This window comes from Phyllosticta citriasiana (genome assembly GCF_038021145.1).
Source record: "Phyllosticta citriasiana strain CBS 120426 chromosome Unknown IWZ02scaffold_12, whole genome shotgun sequence".
NCBI lineage: Eukaryota > Fungi > Ascomycota > Dothideomycetes > Botryosphaeriales > Phyllostictaceae > Phyllosticta > Phyllosticta citriasiana.
The window spans coordinates 328836-341205 of NW_027117289.1; the positions used below are offsets into that span (position 1 = coordinate 328836).

Below are 12370 nucleotides of genomic sequence, written 5' to 3' on the forward strand. Positions count from 1 at the left end.
GTATACTGGACTGACCACTCTCTCTGGCACATTCCAAATCCCCTCCAAGTCCGCAGCAAGGCCAACGGCAAGAATTGACGCTAGGGGACTGGCCACGGCTAGAGAACGAGGCAAACCGTATGGTGTCCTACTCGGACCAGGACGGCTAAGCTTTTTTCAGACACTTGTCATCGGCAGTATTATCTGACACTCGCACCAGGACATCATCCCGAACTTCAGAGGTAGAGATCTTCCAGCCATCGCTACCAGCTCGTATTGTATCGCTACACTGTGAGCCTTTCTGACTGCTTTTTGCGCTTTCTTATCCACGTTCAATCAGGATTCGGCTGACTCGTGGAGACAACAGGACCATTTTGACCCCAAATCCCTTTTTAAATGATGAGTGCCCATCTAGCTTTTGCAAATCTACTTCCTTCATCTCCTGATCGCTCGTCCCTGACTCCTCGGCTGCCGGAGCGCTCTTTTAGCTCAACGTCGACCCCGAATCAAGCCCGAAACACCAACTCGCCGTTTCGCCGTCTCGAATACTTTGGCGCTCTGAGTGTCATATGGAAGCGATGATGAGCAAGGTGGGCAGTCTAGACGGGCTTGCTGAAGAAGAAGAATCACAAGTTCAGGGGCTGGGAATCTCTTCGGCGCACATGCGGCCAGGAGCCAGAATGAAGAATGACTAGAAAAGTCAAGACAATACGGCACGGTCGGTGGGATATTTTGTGTGTTTTTCTGCCTGTTTCAGTAGAGGAGCAGTAGACGACAAAGCCAACAACAAGACGCTGGTAAGCAGTGCGTCTCCAAAGGCCTCAATCCAAGTCATCGGCAGGCCTTCATGTCAAATTATCGACACAAGAGGCTGTGGGGCCCCTGAAAAGCTACCCACAGAAACAAGGGCAGAACTGAAATAGCTGTCCAACCCCTTTCCAAGACCAGACTTTCCACTTATTTGGCCGTGGACGATGGGAAGGAGCAAGAATGCAACAAAGTCGATATGATTGATTGACATGATCACGCGAGCGAGTGAGACAACATGAAGCTGCCAACAAGACAAAACTCCAGTGCTTGCTCCATATGCCCTTATCCACACCATGTGTTCCAGGATTTTTTCCCCCGCTAATTCAAATCAAAGTATGCAATCCCTTTTGCAAAGCCCATTTCCTTCGACCGCAGCCGGTCCCTCAAGTGACACTTGACTGAACCAACCAATCCGCCTCGCTCGGCTCTTCCATAGCCCCCAGATCGCGGCTGATTCCGAGCCGAATATCGTTGCAGCTCACGTCAATGAAGAGCTCAGTGTTGCAACCCGAATGGCTACAGTACTCGTAGCTTCTCCACACGACGTCCTGGATCTTCAGGTCGTCCTTATCCCCCTTGATGAATTTGAACTTGAGCGGTTCGATTGCGGAGAACTGCTTCGAGGTCGTGACGGTGTGAGGACACACTTTCCACCGCAATCGTCCGAGCTCCCGCACGATGGCCTTGCCGCGAATGGTCCAGCCCTCGGGGATCTCCATGATGCGCCGGTACTTGGTGAACTGGAAGGTCTTGTGGTCGCGGATGGCGCGGGCGGTCAGATGATTCTTGTTCGTCTGGTGCCACGTCCAGGATTTGGAGAAGGTGCCGTCACTGCCTTCGTCGGCACACCTCTGGCAGTGAAGCACCTCAGCCCAGTCTCTGGTCCCCTCTTTGCCGCAATCCAAATCTTCGTCGAGAGGCATTTGGACCATAACGTCCCAATAATAGGCCGTGTGCTCACAGGGGCGGAACTTGCCCCGACGCCCTCGACACGCGCGCAGCCTCGGTGGTTGGAAGAGCTGTCCGCCATCGAACAGTTCGGTCGTGTGGAGCGTGCTGCAGGCTCCGCATGCCCTGAGAGTATCGTCGTGATCGCTGATCATTTCATAGGCGATGCTCCGCGTTAGCTGGTCGCGGTCGAGGAAGCCAAGCAATTGCTGGCGACCGAGCTTGCTTGTCTCTTTGACCAATGGTTGCAGAAGGCACCTCAGATCTCTGCATGTGGCAGAGAGGGACAGGGATAACTCCAATGGTAAGTGCTCCGCGATCTTGTACACGATTTCCCGTGGGAGGCTACCCAACAGAGACTCGCCGTCCTTGTCTTGAATACGGAGGCGTCGGAAGCTCTCTATCATTTCGGAGAGCTGCTTATCCGTGTCTACAAGCTTCGGTTCTACGAGCGTTGCCCGAGCTTTGGCGGGCATTTTGTTTGTGCCGATGCATGGGATCTGGAATACTGTTAACTCCAGTCGAGTCAATGTCACAGGTGCCACATGAATGCAGCTCCTTAGTCAGGGGACAGACTGAGAGCTCACCTTTAAATCAGACCATACGGTGTTTTCGATGTCGACAGTGGTTCTGTTCATGGTGTGGTGAATGGTAGGTTGACAAGATGATGGGAAGGGGGCATTGGGAATGATTCGACAGTATAAATGCAAAACAGCAGATTTGGCTTGCAACTATGTGTGTTGAGAGACTCAAAAGCGATGCATCGAGCGGCTCAACTTTTCTGAGTAGTACCATGGAACCACGCGCTAATCTCATCCAGACTTCTCCATACATTTTCGGGGTAATTGCGTTGCGATGCACTTCCCGTTGCCTTTTCCCATGCGCTTGCGGCATGCTAATGGTCCGTATAGCGAAATTCTGTATGCCAGACCGACCTTCTTTTTGTTGTGTTGCAGAGATTTGCCTTACGCATTTTCTGCGCCATTCGCTTCTTTTCTTCGTCACAACCATTTCCTTGGGCGGCTGACCTAACTCTCCAACCGCTCACATTGCGAGCCCCACACTGTGATACATCAATCAAAACATTATCTTGCGAGCTCAAGTGGCGGTTGCGGTTGCGCCATAATTATTTTTGAGTGTAAGGGCATGCAGTCGCGGTCTGACTTGATTCAGGGGTAGTCAGGGGTAAGTACCCAGTCGTGAAACGAAGGGAAAAGATAGACAGAACGTTAGGCCTCATGAGCCTCCATCTAAGATGGTGATTAATTGTAGTGAGGTCCTGGACCCCGCTGTTGCCGTCTCCGTTTCGCGATGCCGTGTTTAAAAGCTCTGATGCCCTGTTTTTCAGAATTAAGTATTGGACGGGCCGGATGGTTCCTGTGTTGAATCTCTACGTGAAAGTTCAATCTGAGCGATCCACTTGGGATTGGCAGGGTGATTGAGCGGACCAAATTTGAGTGTGGTCCAGATTTCGAAAGACACCTTTTGCTCGTCTCGATCATGTCCCATAATCCAAGCGACCGTTTCACAACATGGCTTAGCGCATGTTGCCGCATCGGTATTTTTCCAAAGTAAGAGTTTCCTCCATCTTGAAGCACCATCAACTTCTGGCTTATTTGCGGAAGACCGAGGTAGCCATGGTGTGAGGGCAACTCTTAAGATCTGTTGGACCATACAGCTGGAATTGCGTTGAAATGCTGTCTAATGGTCTGCTGTCAAAAAATTTCCTCAACTCAGATTGTGAAAGACACGATCTTGGAGAACGCGTCAAAAGTGATGTAGGAGCGTTCTAATAGGGACATGGGTACAATCAAGCAGGCTGTTGGACAGGTCTTGCAGCGTTAAAGGTCTTTGAAGCGATCATGTGCATGTTTTGCTTCGCGAATCAATGTCTTCCTTAGGTAGTCCCACGAGAGGCCTCTGTGCTCGCAGATGTGTGCAAGTTCATTTCGGCCTCTGCATTTCCGCAACTTGGTCGGATAAAAGAGCTGAGTAACCGAGAATTGGTCGATCGAATGCAACTTTTTGCAGCCGGCACATGCCCGTTTTGGTGGGTCGTCGTTGCATATCTCGCTGTCGCAAGCCTTGGCAAGTGAGTTCCGATTTAGGTACAAGGCGAACTCCTTCTCAGAACGATCGTCTCCGAGCGTGACTTTGGGAATTACTGCCCGAGTGTCCTTCCAAGTCGCTGGAAACGCAAGGGATGAGCCGCCTGACAAGTACTGGTTGATGTGGAGAATCATTTCTGGCGGTAAGTCCCCCTAAAGCTCCATTCGCTTGGTAATTGCATTTAGTCTCTCCTTTGCCAGATGTAATCTAGATCCTCGTGTGCGTGGATCCCGACCGGATTGTTGGTACCGACATACGTCAATGGTGTTTGTGAGTCGGCCGGTAGAGCTTGCTGGGGTACGGCGGTACCATTGTCGCCAGGCGGACTCCGCGATGTCTTCGGATACAGGGTAGAGTCAGAGCTGGGCATGGTAGCTTGTATGCAGTGGACAAAGGCCTGGGCGAAGATGTCGTGGCTAGGTGGCAAGCTTGGCTTGAACCTCTGAAATGATAGAACTTTCTACTCACGCCTCCTTTTTCAGACCGCGTTGATTCTTGTGCTTTGGTATTGAGCCAGGTGAAAACCAAAGCGATTCATCAGAGAAAACTCAACTCAAGTACGAATAGAGAGAGTAGACCTATCCAGAGTCAACCGTTTCCATAGGTCAAAGATGTTGAGCCAGGAAAACGCTGAAAAGCTTCATTAAAGGCAACTGAAGCGAAGTCCGAATAGATCTTCAAGATCAGCTGTTCTGGGAGAAGTCAAGAAGCGTGTATATCGAGAGTCAGAATAATGGAGGATGAACACAAGGAAGGAGCAGTCAAATGGTAGCGTGCCACCAGGCTCTCGCTTACTATACCGGTTTAGTTTAGTCCGGACGACATCACAAGCGTGACGCGTCACCAAGACTTCCAGCACCTCAACTCATCACCAACTATTGCTTCGGCCCTGTTTCGCATTCAACGCATCGGCAGAGGCTGTCAATCAAAAAGAGGTCGCTCCGATGCCAAGGCTACGAGGCACAAGGCTTTGGTTGCAGTCATCCGGTCCCCTAAGATCCATTACCCTTCGCGACCAGCGCGCTACGGCCTAAGTTCTGCTTCCGGCAGCCTGAACGCTATGAACTGCAAACAATGAGCGATGGTTTTAGAACAGGCAAATCATCCAGAGCCCTCATGTCCAAAGTCTGAGATCGTAGGCTACGCACAGGGCGTAGACATTGCTTATTGACAACTACAGCTTTCTGCTTCAACGACACTGTTCAGAACACCAGGCATGCTCAATTTGCCGTCATATCGTTCAGAGACCGATGCTTGGTTTTTCCTCTAATGTAATCGTAACCTCGAGTACCCGACAGTCAGTTTGTGTAGGATTGCCTTTCCCTGAGCTCACATTTTCGGTCGAGCGAATTCCGGGTCTCAAAATTTTATCCAAGTGTGCACAACGCACAGCAACTTTGATGGCTTGGCGACGCTGAAAACCTCTGCGGCACTCGCTTGGTGCGCAAGTTGCCGACATTGTCTTGCTCGCATGGATGAGCTGGGAAACTAGTGTCGGCAAGTCCCTTGGTTGGCAGACTTCGCGCCAGTTTGAGCTATCATAAATCTCTGACGATAGCGGTTGCGACCATAGTTGCCAAACAACCGTTCGACACTATTCACACGCGTCCTCGTGCTTCAGAGAAGCGCCGCGAGCAACTGGTGGTTGTGATCTCGACTTGGCGAAGCAGACTTCGGAGTCTGTGGAACGTCCGACGCATTTTTTCCAGGATCTTCTTGACATGCAAAGTCGCGTTGAAGCGTCGTTGCGATCAATCGAGGTTTTTATTAGCACCACCACCGAATCGGACGTCGCCGTGAGGATTTGCTTCGTTGCGTTGCAGATTTTCTGGTGCTTTGAAATCGCTGATCTTTAGCTGTGTTGAATACCTTGACTCAGTTCCAGAATTGATGAGGCTGAACCGTTAAAAAAGATGCCATGAGGCATTAACTGTTCCTGGTTATGATCCAAGGTTGACAGGAACAGTCCAGTGCACTCAGAGGGGCTGGATGTTGCACTGGTACTCATTGGTTGCATTGCTTTGGAGCTTTCAAGAGCCATGTGAACAAAAATTTGGGCACTTTGCATATATTTCCGAGAGCTCTCAGCGGATCATCAAGTCATCTTGCGCCTCTACCTCCGCAGCATCCGACTCCCAGGGGCTAGAAAGGTCCTGTTCATCCGTGGGTACGAGTACGAGTGCTCGCGCTACATGGGCAAGTTCCCGAGTGCTTGGTAAGGTTGAATCTTTGATGAAAATTGGACTTGCTTGCTCAAAATCATCCCAGGCCTCCCTGTCATCGACGAATACTTCTTAGTGGTTCCTCGCGACGATGACGCCCAGCCCAGACCCTCGCGGACCCCGCACTCTCTTCGGGGAAGTGACTTGTCTTTCTTCCCCTAGCAGAGCCGGCTCTACCAAAATGGTAAGTGCTTTATTCCGAATAGCCCATCCTGGAAACCTCGGGTAGATTTCGAGTCCGAACGCAATTAATTCGAGTCCCCCAAGAGATTTCAGTCGGTACTATGTGTCCTGTGCACAGTGTGACCAAGACCTTCACTTATGTACAAACTGTTGTCTTGGGTTTTGAAGGATTTATCATCTCGTTCTTTCAGCTTGCCATTTGTTTGACTAGTCACATCGGAGATGCTTTCAAGGTTAACTTACCTAGCTTTTTGGCTTTTAAGCGTTTTTATCTTCAAAGTCGCAGCTGCGCCACAGCCGCAAGCACAATCCCCCCAAGAACCCCGGGTTAACCTACCATATGGTCCTGTTGTCGGAAAGCGAGATGCAAGTCTCCCGGTGGATAGTTTCTTGGGGATTCCGTATGCCGCCACGCCTCCGAAAAGATTCACGCCGCCTGTGGACCCAGCCCCCTGGAAAGAGCCTTTGAAGGCAACCGAGTATAAGACGACATGTCCATCATTGTATCGTGGTGAGTGCTTTGGGCTTCTCTGATGGTAGAAAGTTTAGGACTAATAGGCATCAAGACAATGTGACGACAACCCTTTACAACACGCCCCCACTCGAAGACAGCGAAGACTGCCTCTACGTCAATGTCTTCGCACCAGCCGGTCCGGGTCCTCCAGGTGGTCGAGCCGTCGCATTTTGGATCTATGGAGGCAACTACGAATTTGGCGGTTCCCAGTTCCATAATTACGACGGAAAATACCTGGCTGCTTACGAAGATCTCGTCATGGTTACGTTCAACTACCGGACAAGCTGTACGTTTCTCCATTTGTCGCATGAATCGCACTGACTTCAGTTATCAGTCCTCGGCTTCACAATGTCGCCAGACATGCCTCTGGAACAGCAAAATTTGGGATATCTGGATATGCGGAAAGCCTTGGACTGGGTGCAAAAAAACATCATGTTCTTTGGGGGCGATCCAAGAAAAGTGACCATTTTCGGAATCTCCTCAGGAGCCATTTCGGTTAAAGACCTCGTGGCGTATCCACCGGAGCCTATTCCTTTCAGAGCTGCGTACTTTCAGAGCCGTGAACCAGGCCTGTTCCAGCCGAGTGACAACTGGGCACGTTTGGCCAGAGAGCTGAAGTGTCCAGACACTCCGCGGGAGCGGCTCGACTGCATGGCCCGCCAAGAATATCCCCACGTACACGCTGTCATGCTTCAGAAGTCGATACGGTTCGCCCCTGTCTATGACAGCAAAACGACAGCCAAAAGCCTCGTGTGGAGAGTTCAACATGGAAAGGCGGCTAATATTCCTATTCTGTACAGCGCCATGTACAACGACGCTGCAGTTTTTGTTCTGCCTCGATCGACCTACCAGCCCGTCCTCGACCAGGATCCCAAGATGACGGCTGAGTACGCCATCCGGCAGCAAGGTGGTGATCCGAGCAAGGTGCCTGACTTTGTCAAAGCTTACAACGTCGCGCCACGGCCAGACCCAGACCGCACTCGCGCGTCCGTAGCCAAGATTTACACCGACGCACAGTTTCTCTGTCCCGCTGAAGGTCTCACGCGCGCAGTCGCCGCTACGGGACAGAAGGCTTTCCGTTTTGTTACCAATGCCACCTTTCCCAACACGCAGTTTATTCCTTACATTGGAGATGCGCACCACACAGCGGACACGCCGCAAATTTGGGGGACGTATCCAAGAGAAGGTGCAACCGAGCAGCAAATCAAGTTGAGCCGATACATGATGCGATCTTTCGCCAACTTTGTGAAAGACCCCCAAAAAGGGCCTGGATGGTCGGACGTCACCTCTGGCAAGGTCCAGCTGGTGGGGAGCAACGGTGGCTTTGGAGGGTACCCGGTGGAAGAGTCGGAAATCGACTCGAGATGCGCCATCTTCCGGGACGCCATCGCTGCTGTAGGGGGATGAGCACGACAGAAGCGTCTCCAGCGTCGGGGCTAGTTTCTTGTTACATCAGCGTGGGGCATGGCCCTTTCAACATAGACTTTTTCAGCGTCTGAGACCCCACAAGACCTGTGATGTTTGGAGGAAGCGTCGGAACTTATTTTTGCCATGTCTGCTGAGATGTTTGCCGCAGTTTCCGCCTTTCTCATGACACGAGTTTTTATGCGGGCGTCGACGCCCCCGCGCAACTAAGTTAACCTAGGCATTTACGCAGTGCTCCACAAAAGCTTGATCATCATGATGATCAACAACTGAGGCTGAAACTTTGCATTGTGCAATCCTCTCCGTTTTCTTAGAATATGTGAGGCTTCTGCTTGAGGGCCATGGCACAACAAGTGCCGCAGCTGATCTTTGGTAGCACGGCAAGTGTGCGTGGGACAAGCAGTTGATTGCAGACCAGTGCGGCGGGGTCTGGTGTTAAGCTTTGGTGACAGCGACTGATCCCTACTCCGTGTTTTACGCCGTAGATTGCAGTATTTAAGCTTTGAAAACTTCCACATCGGGAGGCTGGGCGGCTAGATAAACTGGCAAAATACAGAGATGACCTGCCAGTTTCTGACGTGGACCGGTTAAATCAGTACTGGCCAGTCGCGCGCTCCCACTAATGCTTACACTGCACGTAATGGATCAGCTGGTCGGCAATGGCGTCCTAAATTGATATACACAAGAGGTCGCCGATGTTTGCTTTTGCCGATGAGGCGCTTTCTGCAACAGCGGCAGGTGTAAGTTGATCGTTTCTCTCGTGCGCTCTGCACCCAGACCAAACACGTCGATGAGGCGCGAGAAAACCGAGGATTCAATATTCCGACTTCACAGGGAAGACGAAAGCGACAGTCCCAAATGTCCACGTTCCCTGCCGTCTTCTTGCTAGCTGCGGCCCGGACAGAGACCCCTCCATGCTCGAGCCTTCGGCATCAACAGACGACACATCGTCCCATCCGACACAACCATGTTTCGAACTAGTACCTGCACCAGCCAGGTGCCACTTTGCGCATGACCGAGAAGAGTCGATGGAGGAGCATAGTTCCTCCTGTAGTCTGCGAGACGGGAAGAAGACGTGCGACGCAACAGGCTCAAGGGAGGGACTGAGCAGGAGTAACGTCGAGTTTTCCTCGACCACGGCCAATCAAGTGGACTGGGACGTGGGTGATCCTGAGAATCCTAAAAACTGGACGCGCTGGAGGAAATGGGGCGTAAGTCTGCCAATTGAAGTGCGATTTGATGCCCGCTGACTAGTCCAGGTCACTCTCATTGTGTCCGCGTTCGCCTTTATTTCGCCTCTCTCTTCATCCATCTCCGCGCCCGCCCTCTCGGATATTGGTGAGGAGCTCAACATTCCGGAAGGCTACCGACTTCAAATGGTCCTGTCAATATTCATGTTGTCATACGCGGTAGCTCCATTGGTGTTGTCGCCATGTTCCGAAATGTTTGGCCGCACGCCCATTATTCGCTTTTCCAATCTCATTTTTGTCGCATTCAACACTGCTTGTGGGTTTTCTCGGACTGAGGCGCAACTTACGGCTTTTCGTCTTCTCGCTGGATTCGGAGGCAGCGCAACACAAGGCGTAAGTTGATGGTCTTTTTATTTCTTGATGATTCACTGACTTGCTTCTCAGATGGGCGGCGCAATGATCTCGGACTGTTGGCATTCTGAAGAGCGCGGACGAGGCATAAGCATATATCAACTGGGTCCTTTGCTCGGTCCTGCTATTGGACCTTTTGGTAAGTGTCTTTCAACTTCCCCTCGACGGAACATCACTGAATCTTTTCGAAGTGGGTGGCTTCATTGTAGAACACACAAGCTGGCGCTGGACATTCTGGGTGACTTCCATTGTCAACATCCTCATTCAAATCCTTGGACTCTTCTTCCTTCGCGAAACGTACGGACCACGGCTGCTCGCCCTGAGAGCACGCAGGCTTCGACACGAAACCGGAAATGTACACTTGCACACTGTACACGAGGCGCGCTACCAGGGCTTCTCCGCACACTTGCTCAACCATCTAACCAGGCCGTGGAAGCTCTTTTTCACCAAAGCGCTGTTGATGATACTTGCGATACACACGGCGTACAATTACGGCACCATCTACCTGATCATCTCGACGGCGCCAAATCTCTGGAAAGACCACTACCATTTCTCTCCCTCACGCGCTAGTCTTCACTATCTTTCTCTCGCCCTGGGCACGCTACTCGGCTCGCAGCTCTTCGGCCCCGTTTCCGATCGTCTATATCGCCGCATCACTCTGTGCTACGCGCCCACGGCGCCCAGGCAATGTAATCGCGAATCACTGCAATTGTCTCACTCGCCATCTCCTCCGCCAACTTCAGGAACCGAGCATAGCCAGGCGCCGCTGACCAGCGGCAGCAAAAAGGATGGCGGCGGCGGAAAACGACGAGGAGGTAGCAACACAAGTCTTACCCGCAGCCAGCTCGGCGGCGTCGACGCAAAGCCACCACCACCCTTACCCCTAGCGCGCCTCCCACTCGTCCCCTTCGCCGCGCTTCTCACACCCCTCGCTCTACTCCTCTTCGCGCTCACCGCCGCCGCACGCACTCCCGTCCCCGCCCCAGACGTCGGCGTCTTCTTCTTCGGATTCGGCAGCGTCGTCGCGTACCTCTGCCTGCAAACCTACATCGTCGAGGCATTTGGGATACACGCGGCGAGCGCGGCGGCAGGGGCGTCGGCGGTGCGCAACCTAGCGGCCGTCGTCGTGCCGTTGTGGGGGCGCGGACTGCTGATCGGAGGCATGGGGTGGGCCAAGGGCGGCGCGCTCATGGCTGGCATTGGCGGCTTCTTGGGTCTCGTTGCTGTGGGCGCTTCGGTGTGGTTTGGTTGGATTAAGGGCGTCAAGACGTGGCGGAAAGTGGAATTGGGTCGAGGGGGAGCAACGGATGAAGCGGAGGTGAGGTGTTGTGGTTGTGCTTGGTTTTGCTCTGATAGCAATAGGAGGTTGCGTGAGGTATGACCGCGGGTTTCTGGACGGTCTGCATCCAGGTTTCTCACAAAAGTTGGTTTTGGAGTTTTTCGGAGGATGGAGTCTGGTGGAGTCTTATGCGATGATTAACCATCTTGATTTAGAGGGCCCGTTACGTTGGTCCATTGATGACATGTGTATAGATGACGATGCCATGTAGTCTATAAATACAAACACGAGCACTTATCGAACCTGCTCTGTAGCTTTACCATTCCTGTTCGGTCGGAGAGAACACAAGTATTCAGCCGCCTTGACATAACCAGTACTGTATGACTTCCATTGCTGCACTCCTCTACGGTAAGTGCTCTGGTGTCCCGTCCGTTTCAACTCCCCCGCCGTACAACAGGGCAAAACAAAGTACCAACCTAGAGCTTGAGTATATCCGATAGCCAGTTACTCACCACTTAGCGGAAACGAAGACACCCGATCCGAAATGTCTCCTCCGACTCTGCACATGCACAAGGCAAGACTTCGAAGACAAACTCTTGTCCCTTCTGAACGGGGCGGCCAACCCCGTCCCCGCATCGGTATGCTGGGTAGACCTAGCGGCCGAAGTCCCGGCACGTCCGCTCGGTAAAAAGTAAACCCTTGAATGGGAGGCGGGCGAAGCGGTCAAGAATGTGAAGACGGAAGACGTGACATCGGGCACACTGGGTGCAGAAGCCGACCGATGTGGCGATGTCCGCGGGCCTCATTGACTTGATCGATGGACGAATGCCCTTAGAGCTCGGTTCGTGATGTGATGCCTTTCGCTTCGGGTACTCAAGAGAGTGCTTGAGAAAGCGGCAATCCCCAGAGGATGATGAGGGTTGCTCATTTGCCGGATGTTATTAAGATGGCAGCATACCAGCTTCAACCAGTGGATACTGTTCTGCTGTACCGCTCTCGAAGGGAACAGCTCAAAGGTCTCATTGGAGAAGGAGTCGTTACAGCGCGTGTCTTGCCAGTGCCAGATCTTCTGTCGTAGTTCTGGGAGCCTTGGAAGTGTTCCAACAGATGGACCAGTCAAGTCGTGATAATGCTGGATCCACGGATAGAAGCACTGAAATGTAACTGGATCAGCTTGGTCAAGCAACTGACCGTCGCTGAATGGGACGGGGTGGAGATCTGCGGCCTGCCTAGGCTGTTTCTCTCCCCAAATGGCTGGAGGACTTTGTCAATAACGATGACTTCTTGAAGCTTGAGCAAA

General features: G+C 52.2%; 3 protein-coding genes across 3 annotated transcripts; 2 read left to right on the forward strand and 1 right to left on the reverse strand.

Moving 5' to 3' along the window:
- Positions 1-1129: 1129 nt before the first annotated feature.
- On the reverse strand, positions 1130-2217 carry IWZ02DRAFT_501529 (uncharacterized protein). The gene has a single exon (XM_066770279.1). It carries the CDS (start codon positions 2211-2213, stop codon positions 1173-1175), a length of 1041 nt encoding a protein of 346 aa, XP_066619945.1. The 5' UTR covers positions 2214-2217; the 3' UTR covers positions 1130-1172.
- A 4115-nt stretch (positions 2218-6332) lies between these two features.
- Positions 6333-8427, forward strand: IWZ02DRAFT_56543 (Carboxylesterase). The gene is made up of 3 exons (XM_066770900.1): positions 6333-6762; positions 6818-7051; positions 7100-8427. Exons 1-3 carry the CDS (start codon positions 6474-6476, stop codon positions 8170-8172), a joined length of 1596 nt encoding a protein of 531 aa, XP_066619946.1. The 5' UTR covers positions 6333-6473; the 3' UTR covers positions 8173-8427.
- Positions 8428-9204: 777 nt separating this feature from the next.
- On the forward strand, positions 9205-11252 carry IWZ02DRAFT_406949 (major facilitator superfamily transporter). The gene is made up of 5 exons (XM_066765683.1): positions 9205-9401; positions 9450-9773; positions 9825-9930; positions 9983-10451; positions 10632-11252. Exons 1-5 carry the CDS (start codon positions 9219-9221, stop codon positions 11170-11172), a joined length of 1623 nt encoding a protein of 540 aa, XP_066619947.1. The 5' UTR covers positions 9205-9218; the 3' UTR covers positions 11173-11252.
- Positions 11253-12370: the final 1118 nt, after the last annotated feature.